General features: G+C 36.4%; 1 protein-coding gene across 6 annotated transcripts in view; it reads right to left on the reverse strand.

The window, feature by feature from the left end:
• Positions 1-25,282, reverse strand: part of INPP4A (inositol polyphosphate-4-phosphatase type I A) — a 146,699-nt gene that overhangs the window by 21,565 nt on the left and 99,852 nt on the right. For 4 of the 6 annotated variants that reach the window (XM_081326593.1, XM_081326591.1, XM_081326592.1 and 1 more), the window contains 8 exons: positions 24,496-24,600; positions 23,013-23,121; positions 19,615-19,632; positions 16,925-17,108; positions 13,597-13,815; positions 10,949-11,213; positions 1,580-1,612; positions 714-886 (listed from right to left, as the gene is read on the reverse strand). In XM_081326593.1, coding sequence (XP_081182719.1) covers positions 714-886; positions 1,580-1,612; positions 10,949-11,213; positions 13,597-13,815; positions 16,925-17,108; positions 19,615-19,632; positions 23,013-23,121; positions 24,496-24,600 — 1,106 coding nt within the window. The remainder of the gene's footprint in view (positions 1-713; positions 887-1,579; positions 1,613-10,948; positions 11,214-13,596; positions 13,816-16,924; positions 17,109-19,614; positions 19,633-23,012; positions 23,122-24,495; positions 24,601-25,282) is intronic. The other 2 variants (XM_081326596.1, XM_081326594.1) reach the window with 2 other exon arrangements.

Here is a 25,282-nt window from a genome sequence, read left to right on the forward strand (position 1 = left end):
AATGTTTATGTTTGTAACTTTGCTTTACAAAGGATAATGCAGTAGCAAAAGCAGGAATTTTTTTTACAAAGATGCGTATTGTAATCTCAAATTAAACACTATATGTAAATTTATTTTAAAAAGATAATTCAATTGCCATATTTTGCACATGAATGTGAAGGACTGTGCATTAAGCGATACCATTTGTACAGTAAAAGTTAAATGAGCAAAATAAGAGATGGCACAGTGGTTAGAATGCAGTATTGCAGGCAAATTCGCCACAGCTTGGACTTTGATCCTAATTGGCTCGAGGTTGACTCAGCCTTCCATCCCTTCTGAGGTAGGTAAAATAAGAACCCAGATTGTTGGGGGCAATGTGCTGATATTGTAAAATACTCAGAGAGTGCTTGTAAAGTACTATGGAGCAATATATAAGTCTAAGTTCTATTGCTACTGCTATAAAGGACAAAACTGAGTTTTTGAAAAATAAATGTAAAGTACAACTTTCTTACTATAAAATTCTGTCCTTTATAATAAATGACACATGGGCACTCTAAATATCCCAAAAGTTTATCCCTGCAGAAGAGAAATCTGTGACTATGTTACCTGGTTCCAAAATTACTAAACTGCCCTAGGTGATGCAATCCCCTTTTGAGCATAATCACTGTTTTCAATGTTAATCCTCCAAGCACAGATCCCAAAGTCCAAAACATACATTCCATGTTCTTGCTTACAGTTTGGCAAAAGACCACATCCCTCCGGTACTGAAGGCTTAAGCAAAGAGCTATGGTGGGAGCACTGTCCTGCATTAAAAGAAAGACCATTGCTTTCTTTGCTTTGTCACTCATCATGGCCACACAGTCTGTGAGTGTTGTTAGCAGAGGATAAAGAGCCTCACTCCATTCACCTACAGGTCAAAAAAGAGAAGAGAGAGCAATGACAAGCAATGCACTTCTGTATGTTTACAGATTTGGTTTTTAAGAAAAAATTAAAACCACTTGAAGGCATCTAAGAATCCCAAGACTGCACATATCTCTGTCACAGGCACAAGACCGAACATGGTCTATCAGCGGCGTTCAAACATGATAAACAGACAAACAGACAGATATAATTTAGACTTAAGAGTGATCATGAACTCAAGTTACTATTATCGATAAGTTTATTTTATGAGAAAGAGGGATAGGCCAATTACCCAGTGAGAAGCTGTGGCTGAAACTGGCCCAGAACCTGGCTCTCACCATGTTTGGTTCAACACTTTAACCACCACATCTCTCCCTCCCTCTCTCTCTCCCTCTCCCTCTCTCCCTTCCTGTCTCTTCTTCCCATCTAAGGGAATCCCATCCCATCTTTATACATTTATAAATGGCTTGTTCAAGGTTCCCTTTCACACAATGACTATTTGTCAAAAGGCTATAAATAGGCCATATTCTTTCTTGTTCTCAAAGCAATGTTTAAAATCCCCAAAGACTTTTGTCAATGTAATAGAAAATTTACAATCAGCAAAAAAATGTTAGTATTAAATTAAAAGAAACATTCCCCACACCCCACAGGAGTTTTTCAAGTACAAACATGATGAATGGAGGGGGGAAAATAAACATACCTGGATTGGATTCTTCAGGAGTAGGACTGCAATCTGCATAAAAATGGAGGTGTAACATGCATGATTAAGGGGCAGCAACACATTTTAAAGATAAGCAACTGAAATGCTTAGCACAAGCAATCTCAAATATTTGGGAGGGGTATCAATTTAGATAGAAGTGGGCCGTCTATAGTTGTAGGGATGCACAAAAGCCTTCTGCAAAAAAATCCAGGTAAGAACAATATATCACAACTGTTCTGTAGGGAAAGGCAAAGGAAAAGAAGGAGAAAATTAGCATAGAAAGAAAAAAAATGGGTTATGAGAAAAACAGCAAATAGGTGACTCAACTCATTGTGCGTCTAGTCTTGTCCACTGTTTGAATAAGCTCACTCATCACTGACATGCAGCTTCCTATAAATTTCTTGCAATTAAAGAAGCCACAAGGTTGCTTATTCTGGCTGTAGCCTCTTTCAAGATCCTCTTTTCTGCTTAAAACACACTACACCTGCTGGTAGGAGGACCAAAATGCCTGTGCTACCAATTCACTGAAGCACCTAGAAACTAGGAACAATACAAGTGTATCATATTGGGCCTTATTTAGTAGAGCCTACAGAGTTTGAGCTATCAGCTTCATAGCTTGCATTAGAAACCACTGAATAGAAGAGCAGAATAGCAGAATACCAACTATTTTGGGTGTACCAAATAACCCAAGTCTTAAATAACAGAAGGAAGAAGGGAGGGGGGGAGAGAAACAAAGCTATGTTATTTTATGTCTAATTCCAACCAGTGAATTTTATAATTTTATAGCATCCCTTCAACTAGAACAGAAATAGTGTGGATAAGGCAACATTAAAAACTTAGAAAATGTTTATTATTCAATGAAGGTTTTTATAATTCTGCTTCCTTGCTGATTTTTGCAGTTTCATATTATAAACATTTTTTTTAAAAAAATTCTCCTCTTTGCTGCTCTTTGTATCACACCCTTGTGCAATTTCACATTTAAAAAAAATCATATGGGGTTTAAAACATGATTATGCATTCTCTTCCTAATCTTCTCACTGCCGTGTTTTTAAAATAAATACTGCCTACCATGACTTCGGCTTTTTAAATAAGCAAGTTAATAATATCCTGGCTTAGCACATAATGTTACTCTAATATTTTAGTATGTATTTTATTATAGATTAAAATACTTATTGGGGGAAAAATACTTTCAATCTTTATACACATTAGCATAAATGTGACACTGAATATATCAACCCATTATTTCAATGGTTCTCAGACAGGGGAGTATCAGGAAATATTTGATGTATTTTCAGAAAATGTTTGCTTCATAAAAAAAAATAATTCCATGACCCAATACTGTATACATGATATTGCTCCAGTTGGATGGGATTCTTTTCCTAATTACCCATGTGATTCTGATTCTAAGAGATTCTTCTTAGAAATTGCCTTTATTAATCTGATGTCATCAACAGATTATGCCTACATTTTGCACAGCTTCACAATAAAATCAGAATGTGTTTTTAATAGCTATTTGCGCATTAATACACTATTTGATAGATAATACATTATTCATTCTTCCACTTTGCTAGTGCTTAATAACATTTTAAAATTTAAAGTAGTAGCTAGAATTCTGAACAAACCATACATGTCCTGTTCTATATTAATAAATTAAAAGACGCATCTCAGTTATTTCAAATAATAGTAGTATTTTACTATTTTAACTAATAATTTAATGTGAAATCACAAACACAAAAAAACTGTTGTAAGAAAATACAATGAAGAGACAATATAAGACTATAGGGGTTGTAAAAATCATTCTGAAATATCAAGCAAGCACATCGAATACAATACTGTACATTCTCACTCTACATTCTGAAACATTATATATTTATATATATTACATTTATATATGTTACATGTTATTCTTATTCCAGTATGAACATACCCTGTACTACTTATAGAACATGACCAGCAATTAGGAAAGCAGATTTGCAGATGACCACAGCTTTAGAATAATACTAGTGTTTTTGTAACAAACATATAAGTGTTATAAGTGGGTGAATCTTTAAATGTGTTTAAAATATGGTTTAACCAGATTTCCTAGATAGATTTGTATGCAAAAGGTTAAATACCTCTGAGCAAACGCTATGTAACAAATATCTAAGTAACAAAAGTTGATATAATTTCTACCAACCTAGTACAAAATTGGAGATGACATATTTCTGCAAATTTAAGTATATAGTGTTTATGTGCATTTGTTTCTCTTTGGATTTTTCCTATTCTCCCCCTTGCAGTACTCTTATAGTTCAGCAATATTCTTAAGTTTCCTTGTATCCATTGTATTTGGAGATCTTCCCATCAATTTTCCAAACATTTTCAAAGTCTGAGGATTCTAGATCAATATCTTGAAACTTTGATCAGGGATCCCTAAACTTTTGAATACAATGATCTGTATTTGCATGATACCTATATCTGAAACTGGTATACATACGGTAGTAATGTATTGGCCTAAAATACTTTCCCAAAGAGATGCCCTCTAGTTTTCTTAAATTTCAAATCCCATAACGCCTTGCAAATAGATCCAAGAGCCATGTTTGATAGGGGAATTACAGAAGTTTCTCTGCACATCCCAAGGAAGCTTCACTTAAAAGAATGAAATTAATTAAAGAAATGCTTAGATGGCAGTTTCTATACTCTGGAACAGGGGTGTCAAACTGCCAGCCCGCACCCACCCCATTGCCGGCAATGGCAAAATAGTCCTGATACGTTGCATGATGTCATGTGACATCGCAAGTTTGACATGTCTGCTCTAGAATGAGTCTTGAGTGAGATTAGAGTCACAACACTCACACACAAATCCAGCCCTGTGGACTGCAAAAATGTTCCTCTTCCAAATGTGAGAAGAAACACGCTCATATCCTGTACACCTCCAATGTTTTAAATGTTTTCATGTTATTGTAATTTTTATGATGGATGGTCAACACATTCTGTGGACAAACTATCTAATGAACAAAACAGTTATTTCATCTTGGTATAGACACAGCCCCTGCATATTTTGAGTTCTATATGGACCTAAAACACATGAGTTGCATGCAGAAGTGTTCTAAGGTAGGGAGAATAAAGAAAGGGAATGCCATTGGTGATAGCAGCAGTAAATAGGAGATAGAAGGGAAAAAAGCATACGGGCTTCCAGTTTTGAGCCCGTAGCACATGGCCGTGCGATAGTGGACTTCCACTCCTCAAGGCTAGTTTTGCCTTGCCAGGACCCCTAGATGGGTCCAAAGTCGGCCCGAAGAGGTGACCATTAAGGAGGGGTGCCCCGTTGATCACAAAGTGGCAGTAATTTCTTCGTTTGATCCAGGGAAAGCCCCCCTAGCCCAACATGCCAGCGTCTAGACCAAGCTACCTGCAGCCGAGAAGTCCAAGAGCACTAAAAAGAACAACGGTGAACAGCATGCTTGGAATTGGTGAGAGTATTTGATCTTCTCTCCCTTATTTTGCAAGTAAGTCCCTGGCAAAGATCCTCAAAGCAAAAAACCTCCAGAAGTGAGGGGAGGGGACTACATTCCCATTCCCCCATAGATGGAAGCGGTGAAGTAACCTTTAAGGAGGAAAGAAAAATATTGAAATTAAATTTAAAATACTACAATCTGATCAAACTTAGAAACTAAAACAAACTGCTAAGATTATATTCTAAAGGATTTTGATGAAGTTATAAAAAAGAAAAGAAAAATAATAAGAACTTCTTGACTGAAAGAGTTGGAAAATAAATATTTGCTGACATCTAGTGGACAACTAGAATATAGCACATTAAAGACAATGCCCAGAAACAAAGAAAAATCTGTTCCCATGAACTCTAATAATCTTTAAGAAGATACTTGCCAGGGGACAAAGAAGAAGTTGTATACTGGGCCAGCCATAAGATTGGAAAGTGTTTGAAGGAAAGGAAATATTTTAATGGTGGCATAAACTTATGCATTGTTTAAAAACTTTGATCTATGACTAAGTTTTGAGAGGGAAAATTACAGGAAGCATTTAAAGTGGCTAAATATACTGAATTGCGACTGGTTGACAATTGACAATTGACTCCTGAAAGAAAGATTTTACTGAAACCTTGACAATTGAAAATTACAGTGGATTATAAAAATTATATATAGAGACAAGAACTATATAAAATTGGACTGTTTGGATTTTGAATTTTGGCCAGCTTGACAAGGCTAATTACAGAGACTATGGCACTTATGACGGATTACTCGAAAGGGGGAGACAACATGGATATGACATATTCATTAAAAATGATGGAAAGCCACACTTAATATCTACTTTTGAAGGATTCAACCGGAAAGATCAAAGACCTTTAGAAGCAACATTTCAAGCAAGACAAATACTTTCCAAGAAGAAATTTATGCAATGCTATGACAGATACAAATCACAATAGCTCTAAACCATGAGGAGATTAAGCATAACTTTGATAACATAAAGGAATATACTTCTAATTTAAATCTACAATCAAAAAATATTCAAAGAATGATGGTAAAGAATGAACAAACAAATCAGATAACAGAATGTGAACTAGAAAAAAATGACTTAATTGGCTAAGTTACAAATGAAGGGAACTATAACTTAATACAAACAAGAAAAACTTCACAAGGTTTGGATACAACAATAAATATGGAAAAGATACTTTATGCATTAGAACGTCAAAATAAACCTGAGAAGAAAGAAGACTTAACAAAATGGACACTGCTAGGAGAATCACTGTTTGGGAGTCAAAAAGCATACATATTACATATTATGTATCCTCTACACCTAACAACAACTACAAAAATACAAGAACTGTTTGACAAGTTGAAAATGTTAATTTGGAAAACAATTTGGCAAAGGAAGAAAATTAGAAAAGGACTTAAGAGACTTGACTCACCCTACCAGATGGAATATTATACGAGTAAACACTTGTTTGAATATGGCTAAATAAACAAATAACTTTGGCTATAAAGGGGCTTTAGAATAAGTGGGATAAGAGATATAATATGGTATTTTTTGATAAGACACAAAATGTAAAAATATTGGGATGATGAAAGTGAAGGAAAAGTTTGAACTTTAAAGGCAAATTAAGTTTGAAAAGATTTAGGATTAAGGAATGACTGAAATACTTTGGGGAAATTAGGCTTAATAAGAATTTTGAAAAAAGGATATATAGTGATTTAATTTTTACAAATAGAAGTGAAATATAAATTGATTAGAAAAGATGTTATAGGTAGATGTTATGATAGATAAGTAGTATAGTATTTCTATAATATATGAAATATGAAAATACTGGGATGATATATTTAAGTGGAAAATTTGGATATTTAGATGTTAATTATTGAGAAAATTATGATTGATAAGAATTGTTTGAATATTATGGAGAAATTGAGTTTAAACAAGATTTATGAAAATAAGATATATGGTGATATATATGTGAATTAATAAGATGACTTTTACAAACATAACTTGATAAGAAAAAAATGCTATATATGGATGCCATTATTGTTGGTATAATCATTTATATATGGATAATATTAAATATCAAAAAATATTTTTGTTTAATACTGAAGAAGAATAATACTGGGAGAAGACAGGATCAAGGAAATATATTATCAATTGATATACTAATTATGGAAATATAAAAATTAATTATTATTGACTGTTAATTATTATTGATTGTAAAAAAAATCATGAACCAAGACAACATGCTGTACACCAGGCACTAAGGTTGTTATTGTAAAAAAATTAATAAAACTTTTACAAAAAGAAAGAAAGAGAAAGAGAAAGAGAAAGAGAGAGAGAGAGAGAGAGAGAGAAAGAAAGAAAGAAAGAAAGAAAGAAAGAAAGAAAGAAAGAAAGAAAGAAAGAAAGAAAGAAAGAAAGAAAGAAAGAAAGAAAGAAAGGCACAGAAATATGATAGGAAAGGCTGGACAAGTAGATCATTCACAATGTGAGGAAGGGGTTATATAGCAAGACGTTGGAAGATGGGAAAGGGCAGTTGGGGTTGTAATGCAGCATGATGATAGTGCTGTGTAGATAGCCATGGGAGACAAGTGAAAAGAAGGTGCAGGAAGATGAGAGGTCAGGGAAAACATAGTCAGTTGGGGTCATCTAAAGCAGAAGTCTCCAACCTTTCTGGGTTTGTGGCCCAGAGGAGAGCAGCTTCCTGATTGGTGCATGTACGCCTGCGGTAGCAGACCTGTCCACGCCCACGAGCATGTGCAAATGGGCCGTGGGTGCTAACATGAGTGGGGGGAATGCACCGGCCAGCCATTTCCACAGCTTGCTGGCCAAGAGCCCGTGACCCAGTCCCAGGCCACAACCCATAGGTTGGGGACCCCTGATCTAAAGCATGGTGGGGTTACTGGTGGCACACAGCTAAATGGAGATAGGAAAATGAAGCAGCGATAAGATCACTGGAGGGACAGGTTTCTAGGCCACAGGTCTGCAACCTGTGGCTCCGGAGCCGCATGCGGCTCTTTCAGCCGTCTCCTGCGGCTCCCAGTCCTCTGCCATGTGCAGTCCAAAAAAAAAGTGAGACTAAAAAAGTTCATCCAATCAATTCAAATATGTAGGGTAGGTGCATATCTCACCTTGGCTCCACTCTTCAAACCCTGTTCTGCGCATGCGCGCATGTACGCGCATGTGCACACATTTTTTGTGGCTCCCAGTTTTTCCTTTTTTGAGGGAACCGGTTCCGAGTGGCTCTTTCACTGTTTCAGGTTGCTGACCCCTGGTCTAGGCCATATGGAAAGGGAAGGGAGAGAGAAGGTGCACCAGCCTTGCCCTACTTGCACTTTAAGACTCTTCTAGAGTCTAGAGTTCTCTCAGCTCAAACCCTGAATCAGCAAGAGGGTCCAGGTTTTTGTTTTGCCATACTGCAAAGCTTTGCCCCCAGAATGGTCTAGCTCAATTTCCAAGCCACAATGTGTTTGTTCTATGCACAAAAGAAAAATATTATTCCTTTCATGCACGGTTTATATTTCTATGTATATTTTAATGTCTTTTATGTCTTTTACTTCTTTTATGTTGCTTTGGTCATCTTGCTGAAAAGGCATAGCAATACATACATACATACATGCCCTAAAGCAAAGAACTATTGATCAAAAATACATAGGTGGCTAAAAAAAAAGATGATAGGAACACATGTAGACTATAAACCAGAATTATTTCTTTTAGGCATATTTCAGAAAATTATGATAAGGAATGTCTATACTTAATACTACAGTATATATATTAAAAGCAACAAGAGTTATATTTGCTCAATACTGGAAAAATGAAGAAATACCATCTGAAGAAGACATAATTAAGAAAACTTTGGACTGTGTAGAAATGGATAGGCTCACATTGAAAATGAAGGGGAAGCAAGATTCAGAATACTTTCAAACACGGGAAATTTTTTATAAATGGTTAGAAAAATGGAATAAAGGGTAGGAATGGAAATTGTATTACTATTAATGTTAAATACATAAACCCAGATGTATTGCTTATTAAATACTAAAGACTGTTACTGTAAAAAAATTAATAACATACCGGTATATATAAAAAAGGAAAGGGAAGTACATGGACTTATGCACTTCCAGTTGCTGACAGGTGTGCCACTAATATTCTGACTTGACACCTGCACGCTCTCAGGGCTTCATTCTTCATAGGGCGGTATTGTGGATTAACTAAATTTTTCTGGGTTCTGATTTTAAGGTGAGTATCCTGAGCTAAGGAGGTCTTTGATCTTCTTAAATACATAATAATAAAATAATGAGAACTAAAAGCTCAAAAGGAAGGCAGATTAGAAAGAACGAGACCTTTGGGGGTCTTCAATTCCCTTCCTGTTAAGTTCCTTAAAAAGGTTTGCTCTTCCTTCCTAACATGAATAAAGGTGGTTTTTCCAGAAAATATGTGAAGAGCTGTAATTAGTGATTTAATATGTTTTCTTTTTTGCTGTGTTTTAACTTATATATAATGTATGTTTAATTGAGGAGGGCTTGGAAAGGTAAAAGTCACCAATATGGAGGCTGTACCTTGCCCTTCAGATCTCTGTCTCCCCTGCAGATCTCTGGAGAGGAGGAGGAGGTGGCAGGGGAGCTGCATGAGGGAAGGCTGCCCCAACAAGCCAGCATCATTACCACGCACAATTGGAAATGGGAATTCTCTTTTGAGAAGGGCCAGCCTCCCTTGTGCAGGACCCCGGAGCGCTGCTCCCCTGCCTCCTCCTCTTGCTCTCCAGAGATCTGTCAACACAGAAGTTGGACTTGGAGGAAAGTGCTTCGTGCAAACTTTCTCCTCTACACTTCCATATGTAGCAGCGTCATCCTCCACCTCCTGCTTTGCTTGAGGGGCACCAGACAGGGAAACACCAACAATGTCTAGGATTGGGAGAAGAACATCTCCTTTAGTGTGCTGTGCTAGTGCACAAACACACACTCTCCAAGCTTGGAGACTTGTATCCACATCTGAGCTAGCAAACTGCCAATCATGCCTAGGCTTGGGGAGAAGGCCCTCTCCTTCCTCTGTGGACAAAAGTCCCCAAACGTGGAATGCGGTGGTGCATCTGCACGCGCATGTACTTGGCTGCTAGCAGTTTGGGGAGGTGAGGAGTTTGTGGGACAAGTTGTCTCATCGAGTTAGTCGGTGCGACTTGTTCTGTTCTGACCCAGCTGTCTCGAGTCAGCTGTGTCCAGTGAGTGGCATCAAGCAGGCCATGTCCACCTGCTAGGCAATTGGTGGTATTCGAATACTGCCATATCCTAAAAGTGGTACAATCTCTAAAAAGGTTGAAAAGCCCTGTCCTAAAATATCAACCAATTTGAAATCATCACTTGATTTTAAGAAAGGTAAAATTTTAGGAGGTAAGGTTACTTCTGAAAACATCACTGGGTAATCCAATTGTTTTTCTATCTTCTGATATATGCAGGGCCATCAGACATTTTTATAAATACTGAAACTAGAGTTTGAAGTTCTTTATTTTTAAAATTTAAATAAAAACAATTAAATAAGGCATGGAATGGAACTTGGTAGATGAAAAGATAAATGTCTACAAGCATTTTGTTGCCTATTATGTATTGCTGATAAAATAATCTAACTTCTACTCCCAAAGATGCTTTTTCCAAAAAGCAATTGGATTTTCTTTTTTTTCTTTGAAAACATTTCACTTCTCACTTCTGAACTTCTGAACTGAAGAAGCTTCTTGAATGAAAAGCAAAACATTTTTAAAGGAAAAAAAACAAGAAAATCCAATTGCCTTTTAGGTTCCTTGTATACTGAGAAATGCTTACAATACATGGATCATGATTAACAGTGTTAAGAAATGCAACAAAGCAGAACAAAATGGCAACAGCAAAAAGCCATGGCTGTCATACGCACTTGTGATTCTGGGAAAATGGCATGCAGAGGATGAAATGGATGAAGATGATGTAGGGGATGATGAAGATGAGATGATTTCATTTAAGGTCTCTGGCTTTATCCAGTATGCACGGGTATCTTGTTTACCTTTCTTGCTAGAGCAGCTGACTTCACACAGGAAAACATCTTCACAGCTATCGCTTTGTAATCGCTCTTTCTGGAGAAGCTTGTCTACCCTCTGGATAATGCATTCAAGACTTTTATCAACATTCACCCAGACTTTTTCCTGGGAAGGAACAAACAGAAAGGGATCCAATGACATATTGGTGTGCCGAATATAATGAAAAAGCCTAAAGAAAAAAATATATTGAAATAATATTTGAAAACACTATTTTCACTACTATCAGTAATTCATAGAAAGCATGTACATAGTTTGAAAGGAAATAAAGGTACATACTAACCATTTCCATCTAACTAAGCAACAGGGTAAAATAACATTGTTTTCTTCTGGACAAAACTGCAAAGACTATCGGTTAATTTACTACTTTCCAATTAATAATTGGGCAATAATCATATCTCCAAGACATGTAAGCCGCCTAGAACAACTCCATAGCAAGATAGGCAGCAAATAAACTTAACAATTAAATAAATTTAGCTGCTCCATTTTTACTGGCAACTCAGAAAATAGAAACAGAAGTAGAGAAAAAGAAATGAACACCCAATGTCTGGCATCACAGGTTGCTTTAAGTCACCAGGTCATTTTATTGCAAGAGGTTAATGGCCTCAGCTGCTTTGGTTCCTAGGTTCGCTCTATATCAGGCATGTCATGTGACTGTGCAACGTATCATGACTTTTCCCCCATTGCCAGCAATGGGGTGGGCGCAGTTTCGGTGTGACGCATCCAGCCTGCGGGCTGGCAATTTGACATGCCTGCTCTATATGAACCCAGCTACTCTGACTTATTCCACAAACTATACCTAAATCAGATAATGACTTAATGTAATCTGTAGAGATTCTGCTGGAATTAATAAAGGGCCCCAGAGCACCAAAGCACCTTCCAAAAATGATTGCCACAGTTGGGTGCGTAGATTTCTACCATTTTTTTAACAGGAACATGACAATTGGAACCCAGGCTCTAAAATAGGCTTAACACCATTTATAACTACAGTGATCATAAATCCTTTATTATAAAGGACAGTCCTTTATTTCAGAAAAGGATTTATTTAGATTGATTTACTTTAATTATTTTCTTGGTTTTGTTCTTGAATTTTTCTTTGTAAAGCAAAGCTATAAACATAAATACTGTACTTATTTCTTTTATCCTTGTGAACCTCTTTCAGAGTTCTCTTTCTCAGGTTTTTCCTTCATTTTTTCCCAAGAAAATATGGTCACTGTATATATAGCACAAAGAAAAAAAATTGCATAAAATCCATGTTACATTCACTGTGCATCACTGATTAATGCCCACTATGCCTTTTGCTCTTTTAAAACATTTTAAGCATAGTCTCTAACCCAGTACTTTTCAACCGGTGGTACGCGAGCACGTGGCTGGTGGTACATGTAGGACCGGTTGAACAGCACTGTAAAAAAAAATGTAAAAAAAAAAAGTAAAAAAAGTGTTTTTACTAACCTGCTTTCAGCTGCATTCCGTTTCTCCATTCGCTTCTCAGCCTTCAGTGTTTGTGGGAGAAAAAAAAAGTTCCATGAGACTTTCTAACTCCTCGTGAGATCTCGTGAGAAGTTAGAAAGACTCATGGAACTTTTTTTTCTTTTTTACCAATAGTCCCACAAACATGTGGAGAAGGCTGCAAAGGGAATGGAGAAACGGAATGCAGCTGAAAGCAGGTTAGTAAAAAAACGCTTGAGGGAGGCGAGGGCATCTGGGTGGGGGTGGTAACCTTACCCTGCATGGTGGGGAGAGGGTTAACGGGTGGGGGGGGGGCAAGAGGAGCTGTGTAAAGCAGGCACCCTGCACAAACAGGCACTCTGCAACCTGAGGGAGGGAGGGAGGGACAATGGAAGGGAAGGAGGGACAATGGAAGGGAGGGAGGGAAGGAGGGCCAAAGAAGGAGGAAAGGAAGGAAGGAAAGAAGGAAGGAAGAGACAATGGGAGAGAGGGAGGAAGGAGGGCACCCACCCCAGTCCCACCCCCCTCCACCAGAGACCCATGGATTCCCCCCATACAGGCACCCTGCAACCTGAGTGATGAGCTGCCCCGCCCCCCCAGCCATTGACTTCGCTTGTCAAAAAGTTGCAAAAGGTGATCACATGACACTGGGACACTGTGACCGTCATAAGTATGAATCAGTTGCCAAGCATCCGAATGTAAATCACATGACCCTGGGGATGCTGCAACAGTCATAAGTGTGGAAAATGGTCATAAGTCACTTTTTCAGTGCCATCATAACTTCGAACAGTCACTAAGTGAATTGTTGTAAGTTGAGGACTACCTGTACTTTATCATTTTTTCCTTTTTGGGGGGGTCAAGTTTTTGACAACTTGCTGGATGACTGGTGGTACTCAGACATTGCCTTATCCTAAAAGTGGTACAATGGGTGAGAACCCACAAAACATGATCAAGTACCTGGCAGTTGTAATTTTACAAAAAGGAATTGTCTGAATTAAGATTCACTGTAGTATAAGAAAGAAATTTTAAGGTAACAGCCTACCCACTCTTCTTCATGCCAGTCCACCTGCAGAGAAGAACGACTATTTCTTCCTGCCCACCTGGCCACCAAAGTATCTTGGTCATTTCTTAGCACCACTTGTTCTCCTTCTGTAGATGTTGGAGACGCCTTTGAAGCTATATAATCTGGTCTTGCAGCATTCAGGGCATGAATTGAATTTGCCAACAGTTTGCAGTCACAGACAGTGACAAGCTGCCGGGTCTAGAAAGGATAAAGATGACACATAATATTTGTAAACACTGTCTATTTTATAACATCATTATTCTTTGTAACTGTCCAAGCCCAGCATTACTTAAGTACAGTAAACAAACCCAGTAACAATCCAAAATTATGTCATTTTTTAAAAACAATTTAATACAAGGTACACTTTTCTTAACATGTTTATAGAGATTCTCAGTCATCCAGGTTATGGTTGTCCCCAGGTGCTTTTTCAAGAGGCAACTGAACTTTCTTGTTTTTCTTTGAAAATGTTTCGCTTCTCATTCAAGAAGCTTCTTTGGCTCTGATTGGAAGGTGGGGAATGGAAGAATTTATATTCCTTGCAGGCAGCTGGTCATTTGCATTCTTTCAGAGAGTCACTGAGGCCTCATAGAGGTTTATCTGTGTCCTCAAGGTTACCTGAGTGGTGCAAATGGGTGTGGAGCCTTCTTGGAACTGCTGAAAGGACTCTGTTATAGACTGGAAATTGATGGATGTTGCATCCCTCCTGTTCTATTGAGAGAGGACTGCTCAATTTTGGCATAGATGGCCTCTTTGACCCCTCTTTCAAACCAGCGATCCTCTCTGTCCAAAATGTGGACTTTGCTGTCTTCAAAAGAGTGGCCTTTGTCTTTTAAATGCAGATAGACTGCTGCATCTTCTCCTGATGGGTTTGTTCTCCTATGTTGTGCCATGTGTTTATGAAATGGTTGTTTTGTTTCCCCAATGTACAGATCAGCACATGTCTCACTGCATTGTATTGCATATACCACGTTGCTTAGTTTGTGTCTGGGTGTTTTATTCTTGGGGTGGACAAGCTTCTAGCTTAGTGTATTCTTGGATTTAAAGTATGCAGGTATGTTGTGTTGGCCGAAGATCCTCCTGAGCTTTTCAGATATTCCTGCAACGTATCGAATGACAACATTGCTTTGTTTATTGTTCTCTTCTGTTATGGAGCAGCTCCTGCTGAGTCTTTTGGGGGATTTGATGAAGGCCCAGTTGGGATAGTCACATGTTCTGAAGGCTTCCTTGCTGTGTTTTAGTTCTTTTTCTTTCCCATCTTTGCTGGTAAGCAGGTCTTCAGCTCGGTGGTATAGGGTTCTGATAACTCCCATTTTGTGCTCCAGTGGGTGGTAACAATCAAAATGTATATGGGTGCGTGGGTTTTCTGAAAACTTCAGTGTTGTCTTCTGTCTTCCTTAATGTGTACTGCACAGTCCAGGAAGGCTGGACTATTTTCCTTAACATCCTCCCATGTGAATTTGATGTATTTGTCCACCAAGTTGATACATTTGGTGAACATTTCCAATCCCTGTGTTTTGATCTTGACCCAAGTATCATTCACATACCCAGGGGAAGCCACGCCATGCATATATGGACTCTCCAAAATCCACAGAGGGAACACCACTCAGATCAATTGTCAGCATCAACTCTGTCACCTACATTGCAAAACATCTAACCACCTTATTAGCTCGTAACACTACCCATCACATCAACAATTCACAGGACTTTGTCAGCAAGGTTTGGGAACTAAAACTGGACCTGGATGAGACCATGGTTTCCTATGATGTGACTTCCCTCTTCACCTGCATTCCAACAACTGAAGCTGTCATGGTAATGAAGAAATGACTGCTACAAAACAGCACCTTAGGTAACAGAACCAACATCAGTCCACACCAAATATGTGCCATGCTGGACCTCTGCCTGACCACTTCTATTTTAAATACAATGAAGATTTCTATTGACAAAAATAAGGCTGTGCCATGGCTTCACCTGTGTCCCCCATTGTGGCCAATCTCTATATGGAAGAGATAGAAACCAAATCCTTAAACTCCTTCACAGGAATTCCACCCACTCACTGGTATAGGTATGTGGATGATATTTGGGTCAAGATCAAAACACAGGAATTGGAAGCATTCACCAAGCATATCAATTCTGTGGAGAGATACATCACATACACATGGGAAGGTGTTAAGGAAAATAGTCTAGCCCTCCTGGACTGTGCAATACATACTGTATTAAGGAAGACAGAATCCTTCCATTCCCCACCATCCAGTCAGAGCTGAAGAAGCTTTTTGGATGAGAAGCAAAATGTCTTCAAAGAAAAACAAGAAAGTTCAGCTGACTCTTGAAAAAGCACCTTTGAGACACTTTAACAAATGTGGACATGATTTAACCTTAAGGCTAAGCACAAAACTTAACAAATAAAAAGGTTATTTTAGGATACTAAAAAACTACTAAGGCATTTTTTAAATGTGATTAGTGGTCTAGGTACCATTGATTGAGGCAGACAGGCAATCTTTCCATTAGAGTGCCAATTGAGAGCACAGCTCCCCATAGAATTTATCTTAAAAACATATTCTATGGTGTTTATTTTATAACTATTTCTATAGCATTTCACTGTGAACTTGATTTCAATTTGCATTCAATGAATTGATTCATACAGCACACTAAGCAATAACTTTTCTTAACTTAGTATGTTGCATAACCTAGACATTGTGGCATATAATCTGCATTTGATAATATGTTGTATGGATCCCACCAATTATGACTTGTTAAAAGAAACTAGATTAAGTGTTATGTGAATGTAGAGAAAGGAAATATAACAGGATTAGCTAATGGTATCCTGAGATGGATACCATTACTTGAAAAAATGATGAGGGCCATAAAGATTTTTCCCCACAGAGTACTTTAATTAGCAATTTGAAGAATGTTACTAAGTATCACCAAGTTTTATGGTATTAGTTTTTAGATTTTCATAACAGAAATCAAGGTTGGAGAAGGAGAATCTTTTTACTTCAAGTCTAGTGTACTATAGCAGTAGGATTTAAAGCAGGATGGGATGTCTTAGATCAAGTGTAATAAAATACAATACTTATATGCTGAGTTCAGAGAGATTTAGGGCTCATTAATGACCATTAAATATAGTCCAACTAAACATAACAAGTTCTTGTAGTCCTTTCAGAATGTTCAGATTTTGGCAGGCCTACTGAGAAGGAAATTCAATAACTGCAAAATGTTTTGCTATTCTTACAGTAAAAGAATATTCACTTAATATTAAGTTAAAGAGGGATCTCAGTGGCACATAGGGAAGACTGAACAAATCCCCTACCTTATCTGCCAAAATGGCAAGTGTTCTTTCAAGTCCATTTGTTGATTTATCCTTGGCAGCTCTGGAAAGCCTTTCTGCATAGTAACTAACTTGAGTTTTCAGGGTATTGATCTGTCCAATAATCTCCTTTGCTCGAATAATATCCTGTGGTATGTATACTATAGACTGGGAATTGGTTGCAGTGCTGATGAAAAGGGAAAAAAGAGTAATTTTAAAAAAATAGTGGAAGATATTGGCTTGGGATCTAGTTCTAACTATCAAGCCACCAAGTACAAAGACTGTCAATCTATTATGTTGCAACCATCTTATTCAAACCATCTTTATATGCATATGATGAAACCATTTGAACAAGATGTATATATCAAACATGCCATGTGATTACTCAGAAGCCACACAGGTAAAAGGAAAGTGCCAATCAAACAATGCAGCAATAACACAATTGTTTCTGTTAATCTGTTTTCTTGGCTAAGCATACAGTGATTTATTCATTCAAATGGATAACCAATCCATCTGCCTTCAAAGATTTCCAGATTCAGGTTAGAAATTGCTATTGCTATATTATCCTTTCCACAATCATGTAATTGTTCAAGATGATTAAAGTTTCATATGGCTTTGTTTTTAACCTTCTTGCCAATGTCAGAATTCTGCTTAATAAACCCAGATTTGCACTATTATAGATGGCTAACTAACTCAAATATAACTCAAAATGGATTTATAGTAAAGCAGGGGTTTTTAAACTTGGCCCTTTTAGGACTTGTGGACTTCAACTCCCAGAATTCCTCAGCCAGGCACACCAGGTGAGGAATTCTGGGAATTGAAGTCCACAAGTCATAAAAGGGCCAAGTTTGAAGACCCCTGTAGCAAAGCCTAGCTACTTGACTTCCATTCCATATATCTGGATTTGTTTTTGCAAATCCAGATATATGGTCTACCATCTATTGTTGCTGGAGAGCCACCAGGTTACACACAATGTGCCTGGAAAGGTAAAAATGGAGTTTAATTCCTTTCTCTGGCAGATAGCTTCCTTCCAGGGTCCCACTGCAGATTTCAGGTTGCCAGTTACCTGAGTCATTCACAGCAAAACAGATTTATTTAAAATAATTCTTCCATTTGCATAAAACAATGCTTCGGAAACAATGTAAGTTTTCAGAAGCAGCTTCCAATGTAAAATTGAAGCCAAAATACTTTTGATAGTATGGATCTTGTAACAATATCTCTTCCTTTTAACAAACTTTAAAAGTCTATCTTTGAAAGAATCTAGCCAATAGTTTAAAAGCTATTAAGCAAAGCTTTGCTCAGCTATCTTGAAAAATACATTTTTAAAGGAAAGGATTTAGACTGTAATAGAAAAGGAAAAAAGAAAAAGTATCTTTTCATTTTAAAAATGACTTTAAAATTTTATAGGAGTTTTTTTTAATGTGATACAGATTGTTTATTTTAATGACAGATCTAAAAGCTTAGGCTTTTAATTTTTTTATCAACAGTTATAGCAATATGTGCATCTTATCTGAAAAAGAGACATCATGCAGAATCAATCTATGTGCAGTAGCAAACTACATGCAGCATTATTTGTGTTAGACTCATTCTCAAAAGGAGCAAAGCAAAACTTTTGCTGGAATCAAAAGAAATAATTTGATCAGCTTCTCATGACCATTCTCCCAAATGAACAGCTATCATCCTTCACTGACTTTTAACTGGAAAACAAAATTTTATCCATCTCCCCCCAAAGGTAAAATTTTATTTCTTTTTAAATTTAGGATTAAGTAGATTAAAGCAGTCTAACCTTTGTGATTAAAGACCCAAAGTCATAATCTTACAAACATAACTGTGTAGTTCCATAGATACAAAAGCCATTTATCTAATGCTTGGAAGTATAACTGTCAATTCATGTACATGGATTAAAGTTTTAGTTCACATCTGATCCAAATCTATGTAAACCTCTTGTAAAAAAGGTGATCCCTTATCTTAATAGATGCAATAGATCTTTGAAGCCATTTTGTGTGCACAAAATGAACAAATCAGCCTTTGGAGAGCATATATTCAGATAAACTGCAATTAGGCTCCTTGCTGCACCCTTAGGACAAATACCGGTAGTAGAACTATCTAATCACCAGAGTCTAAACATATCCTGATACTCAGAGCTTCCTTTAATGTGCAGGCTCATTTGCTAAGGTGGTTAAATGTTTTAGCAACATCACACCAATGAAGGATCTGAAGAATAAGGATAATGGCTTCTAGGCTAGATGAGATAATATGAAGACATTCTGATCCTCAGCACTGCAATTTTTAACAAAATAAGCTTGGTGTCTACTATCTCCTTTTCAAATAAACACTTCTTAAAACTAAGCCCAATCAAACTATTTTCTCTTTTTCCTAAAAAGAAAACTATTCAAACAATATTTGATTATGGTTTTTTTAATGATGAGCAGTCATACACTTAATATTTCCAATTCTCTTAAATTGTCTTGTATAATCCAGAGGTTGTTTTTAAATGTTAGCTGTTCATTGATAAAACAAATAATGCAGGTGAAAATAACAGATTCATGCCTATGAAATACCTCAATAAACATTTATTTAATGAAGCAAATTAGCAAAGTCAGGATACAAACATAAAACACATTCTGTTGATACACTGTCTGCTTTAGAAAAGGAAGAAAGCTGTGCTACCAACTCAGAAATAGAAAACTCACCAACTTTCCTCAAAACTGCTAAAAAAAAGAAACCAAAAGAAAATTAGCCTTTAATTTGTTAGCAAATACCAAAAGCCAAATGATGTTAGGTAAATGTTAATTGCTTTAAGATTTTGTAATAATGTTGTGTTTGTATCAAGTAGATGAGGAAAACAAAAGTACACAAAATGGTAGATGTCTCCTAGAATGTTATAAGACCCCACAGAAAAATTTATAGCTGATAGAACACATAGCTATTTTTATGAGACATTCAGCACATACCTTAATGAATTCAAGTCCCTCCCTGACTTGCCTTTTGCCATTCCTTCAGAGATTCTTAATCTCATTCTCCAACCAATAAATGGTAAAGCTACCACCAATGATCTAACTGTGCCTACAGTTTTAAAATCTAATATAAAATGGAGATCCCAGTCCTGTGTTCAATCTATCAAGATGATCTTCCAAAGGTAAAATAGTTTAGTCATCGATATTAAAGGGGTGGTAAGTCCAAGCCAGCTAATTACTACCTAATTACTCTTAAGTATCATCAGTATATCTGAAACATAAAGTGTATCTCTGTTTTATTTGTAATTTTTTTAATAGAAACCTTGATGTTTCAGTAATGCATGAGCAATTTCCAGGACTCAAAAAAAAGATTATTTTTGTAAGAGATGTCTGTAATATTAAAGCACAAATTTGCACTCTGCAGGAATGTTTCTCATCCCTGGCAGCTTTAAGATGACTGAACTTCAGCTCCTAGAATTCCTCAGGCTGGCTGGGGAATTCTGGCAGTTGAAGTCCACAGATCTTAAACCTGCCCAAAGGTGAGAAAAACTACTCTGCACCAACGGTGTGTGTTTAGTATTAAAAGCACACACATTCCAATAGTGTATACATTGCAACAAATCAAATAAACAACAGTGTACAATATTACACCTAAATATAATTTCAGAATCCCTATTTCATAAAAATGCATGGTCATTTAAGGGTGATATTTTATATCCCCCTTATTAGCCAAATAACTAGTTTATTTAGTTATATTTTTACACGTGTGTGTGTGTGTGTAAAATACAAGCTTCAGAATAAAACAACAGAACTAGAATTACACACAAGCCAAAAAAAAAATGAAAAGAAAAAAGAACAAATATAAAATTGTCAATATATAAGCTTCACCCTGGTTCAATTCTGATACCTGTATCTCAAACAAATATTCAGAATTATATTTTGTACAATTGCTACAAGCCTATCAATATGATTAAATTTCTTTGGATATAGTCACATTTTACTGTTAGTAAATCCTGCTGTAATGAATCTTACTAATAATTTTGCTATTGTTACTTTGTCTACTTTCATTTTTTTAAAAAACTAATTTTTAGCTTTTTAAATGGAATTCTGGTCATTGACCATAACAAAGAACTAACTGATCTCAGAATAGAATTTCACTGGATATGAAAAATGGTCACACTGCCCACTATGTAACACAGGGATACAAAAATGATATATATTACAAGATGTCAAAAAGACAAAATATGCAGACAGATCTGCATAGCTTATCTAAAAAGCTATATTGATTATTTTTAATAGAAGCAATTAATATGGCAACCAAGTTACTTGAAGAATTATCGAATAATAGGTACATTGTGATTTTTCTAAATAAGATCCTTCTAAGGGAAAATTTACCCATTGCCTGGTAGATGACATATTTGTTTCTGTAGCTATTATTAAAAGTGATGCAAGTAACACAGACTAAAAATAAGCAAGTGATTTAAGATATGAAACTAAAATAGTGCAGATAGGAGGTGTCAGCCTAAATTTAATTCTGACTTACTTAGAATATCATTATTTATTGGCCAAGTTTTGTGGGTGGAAAACTATATCTGATTTGGCAGTATTTAAAGCAACAAAACATCAGTCTAGAAGTGTACAACTATTTTGTTCCTGTGAATTCCCTATTTTTAAATTAAGAATATAAAGGCAATATAGCTAAGGCAGGATGACTCTACTCCTGAAAATAATAGAAAATGATATATTCATGATACAATATGGCATTTAAGCCTTTAAGAATCTTCCAGGATATTTTTCTTCAACCTTCTTTAGCAAAGAACTTTAACAGAATCTGCAGGTTATTAATGTTTGACAAGCTTAGTGGTTTCAGTGCTTGCATGTTCTTATAGTTGGTTAAAATCTCTGATATCCAAAAAGATAAAATTAAAAGCTAAATTAATTCCTCTGCTCACTGCAACAGCAGTACTAGCACTTATTTCAAATCTGTGAAAATATCTAGTATATCCACATGACTTGTTTTGAACCCACTGCTGCATCCTTTAAATTCCTTTACATCTGTAGGAAAATTGCATAAGAGTGTTTTCAAGTTTCAAATAATTTCATATATGAAATTCAGTTATGAAAGCTTCCCAGCTATTAAGGTTATCCACTTGACCTCCTCCTTCTTCTATGGCTTTGACTACTAGAGCCACCACCTCTGGGTAACATCATATGGGAATGCTTTATACAGTACATCTCATAACACCTGGCTACAGGTGTTTTAGACTTCTCTTCCTCTCTTTTCTTATGGACATACACCACTTCAGTTTTATACTATAGTTTCTGTTGAAAGCAGCTCACAGGATTAGAACCATGAAAACAACAGCTTGCACATGGTAACATGAACCTGTTTTTCTTTTTAGTGTTTTTCTTTCTTTTTTAATTGTAAGCCACTCAGAATCATCATCATCATCAAAATTGCAAAAATAAACATGGAATCATCCATCTCAATAGCAAAAAAGGAGAAACGTAAAGCAGGAGAAGGTTCGGTCTGCTCTTGAATAATGGTTTATTTGAAGGCACACAGAAGAAACTATTTAACTTTGCCTTCTTCAAAAATGTTTCTCTTAAAAGAAAAATTCCTAGTTTAGCCTACAGTCTGGTTCTTTCTGGCCAGTCTCTCATTCAAGTACTAAAAAGCCAACCCTCCTTATTTCTAAATTCAGACAAGGTCACCAATGTGCTTCCCCCTCTTGAGGTAGTGTCCCAAAAGATCTTCAAATGGGGTGGTGGTGGTGAAACAACAGAACCAGGAACACAGAGGGACATGGAAGGAAGTACTCTTTCAAAATTTAGCAACTCAGATCAAAGAGTTTTGGACAAAATTTCAAGGGAAGTCCCTAACCCCACCAAGGACCAATGCATAGTTCATAAATTGTTATATGTGATTAAATAGAAAAATCTACTGAAAGCTGAAATACATTGATTAATTTAAAAAGGGAAATCATTCTTCTAAATTCTTCACATAAGGCATCTCTAATTGCTAATTGGTTGAAACTTTCTATGTATGGATAAAAGAGAAAAGAAGGAATGGCATTGTTTTTTTTTACAAAATTAGAGTCACAAAAAGGGTGTGCTTTCAACATGCCACTTACTGTTTTTTTGCATCTTCAAATTTATGCAGCTTTTTTCGCAGACCTCCAGATTTAAAGCCCTGGCAGTGAGCTGCTGGTGCTCCTATAGTTACAATGTCATAATTCTCATCTAAACATTACAAATGACAGGGAAAAAGATGCAGTGAGAATTCCTGTCATCTTGTCTTAGAATGCAAATATGCAAAGAAACCAACAACCATATTTTAAAGAACCAACAACACTCTCTATAAAGCTTATAAATTCTTTAGAAATTCTGAGAATTGCACTAAATTATCTTTAAATCTAGTACAAAGTGACATTCGTGCATCAGTTATTTCTAGTACAGGAAATTCCTTATATCAATTATATCAGGATCCAATAATATATGAACTGTAAGACTGTCCCATTTCTTGCATTTTTGTTATAGGCCACAGGATATCACTGGAAATACACAACCATAAGATGTGAGAACTGATTACTGAGTAGATTCCTAGTCATGTGGACAGTCTCCCTGTGTTTAACAATACCTGCCAAGAATGTAACTATTAGAACATTCTTCATTTGGTCTGAGAATTATGTAAGAGAAATTTATATTATTTCATGAAGACAGTCAACAGCTAAGGATAGACATTCTAAATCAGCCTGTACTTCTCTGTAAGGTGCTCAATGGAGAAGATGACTACGAACATTTCTTTGTAAAGCTGGTGATTTTCTTCCATTGGAAAGTACTTGCAATTTTTAGAGGCCTACTCTGGCAAAAATTTCAATTTTGTTATACTGTAAAAAGATGTGTTAAAATAGCACAGTTTAATCCAGGGATTCTTATCACTTGAATAAGAAGACAATTTATATTTTTCTGGGATATTCCATTTCCCTCCAATGAAAAGCAGAATAATATAATTTGTAAATGGCAGAGGCCACAGAAAGCCACAGTTAGTATCACTGCGGAGGAAAATGCCAAGTAGTATCAATACCTCTCATTTAAAATCCCAAGATTTCCTACCAAGTTCAGGTGTCCATTCCTTGGTGGTTAAAAGTTCGCAACCTTCTTCATTTATCAGTTTACAACACAAGCCACTTGTTCTAACCAGAAAATATCCAACATGCTTCAAACCTCTAAACAAAATATAAAACCTTTTCCAACTCTCTCATTTTCTTTACCCTGCTACCAAGAGAATCAAGAACAAAGGCCACCTAACTTGCATGGGCAAAAGAAGCACAAGACCAGAAAAAAATATGTTTTCTTTAAAAAAAAAAGAAACAACAAGTGGGCTCTGCCACAGCACAAAGCATACTTAGGGACTTAGCCAGTGAAGAACATATTCCATTTCTTGATCCTTCAATTTCAGAAATATACCAGATAGGCTTAATTTTCATTAGGCTCTAAAGACTTTTCTTCTTCTGAAACTTGTATATAGCATGTTGCTAATGAAAAACAAAGATTCACACGTGGTGAACTGAGCTTGCTAATATATTTAAAATGTATTAAGAAGCATAACAATACCTGATCCCGCATCATCCTGAACTCTCATTCGCTGTATGTGTAAATTTGTGGGCATGAATTCAAGCTTTTTATCACTCTTCAGACTACTAGCTTTGAATGATGGTCCTGGAGAAATGAATTGGAAAACATCAATTTTTGTATATTCACGTCCCAGAAATATAATTAATGAACAGAAAAGTGACCATAAAGAACAATAATAAAATGATAAATAGATCAGAATTGTAATTCCTTTATTTAATCACAATTCAGAATGAATAGTCATGCTTCCAATTCCGATCCCCACGGGAAACTGTTATAATAATAATAATAATAATAAGTTGGAAGGGACCTTGGAGGTCATCTAGTCCAACCCCCTGCTAAGGCAGGAAACCCTATACCATTTCAGACAAATGGTTGTCCAGTCTTTTCTTAAAAACTTCCAGTGTTGGAGCATTCACCACTTCTGGAGGCAGGTTGTTCCACTGGTTAATTGTTCTAACTGTCAGGAAGTTTCTCCTTAGTTCTAGGTTGCTTCTCTCCTTGACTAGTTTCCATCCGTTGCTTCTTGTCCTGCCTTCAGGTGCTTTGGAGAATAGCTTGACTCCCTCTTCTTTGTGGCAGCCCCTGAGATATTGGTGGTACTTGTTCAAAACTATTTTTTGTTTAAAAGAAAGTAGACTGGCTTCAGGATGTTGTAGCTAATAACCATTACAGTCTCTCAAATTACATAATTATGTTTCCAATAGAAAAGAAGGTTGAATTATGGAGTCTTTGGTGGTTTCTGAGCTTGGTTGTTTGTTTCATTACC

This window comes from Vipera berus, assembly GCF_964194415.1.
Source record: "Vipera berus genome assembly, chromosome: 4".
NCBI lineage: Eukaryota > Metazoa > Chordata > Lepidosauria > Squamata > Viperidae > Vipera > Vipera berus.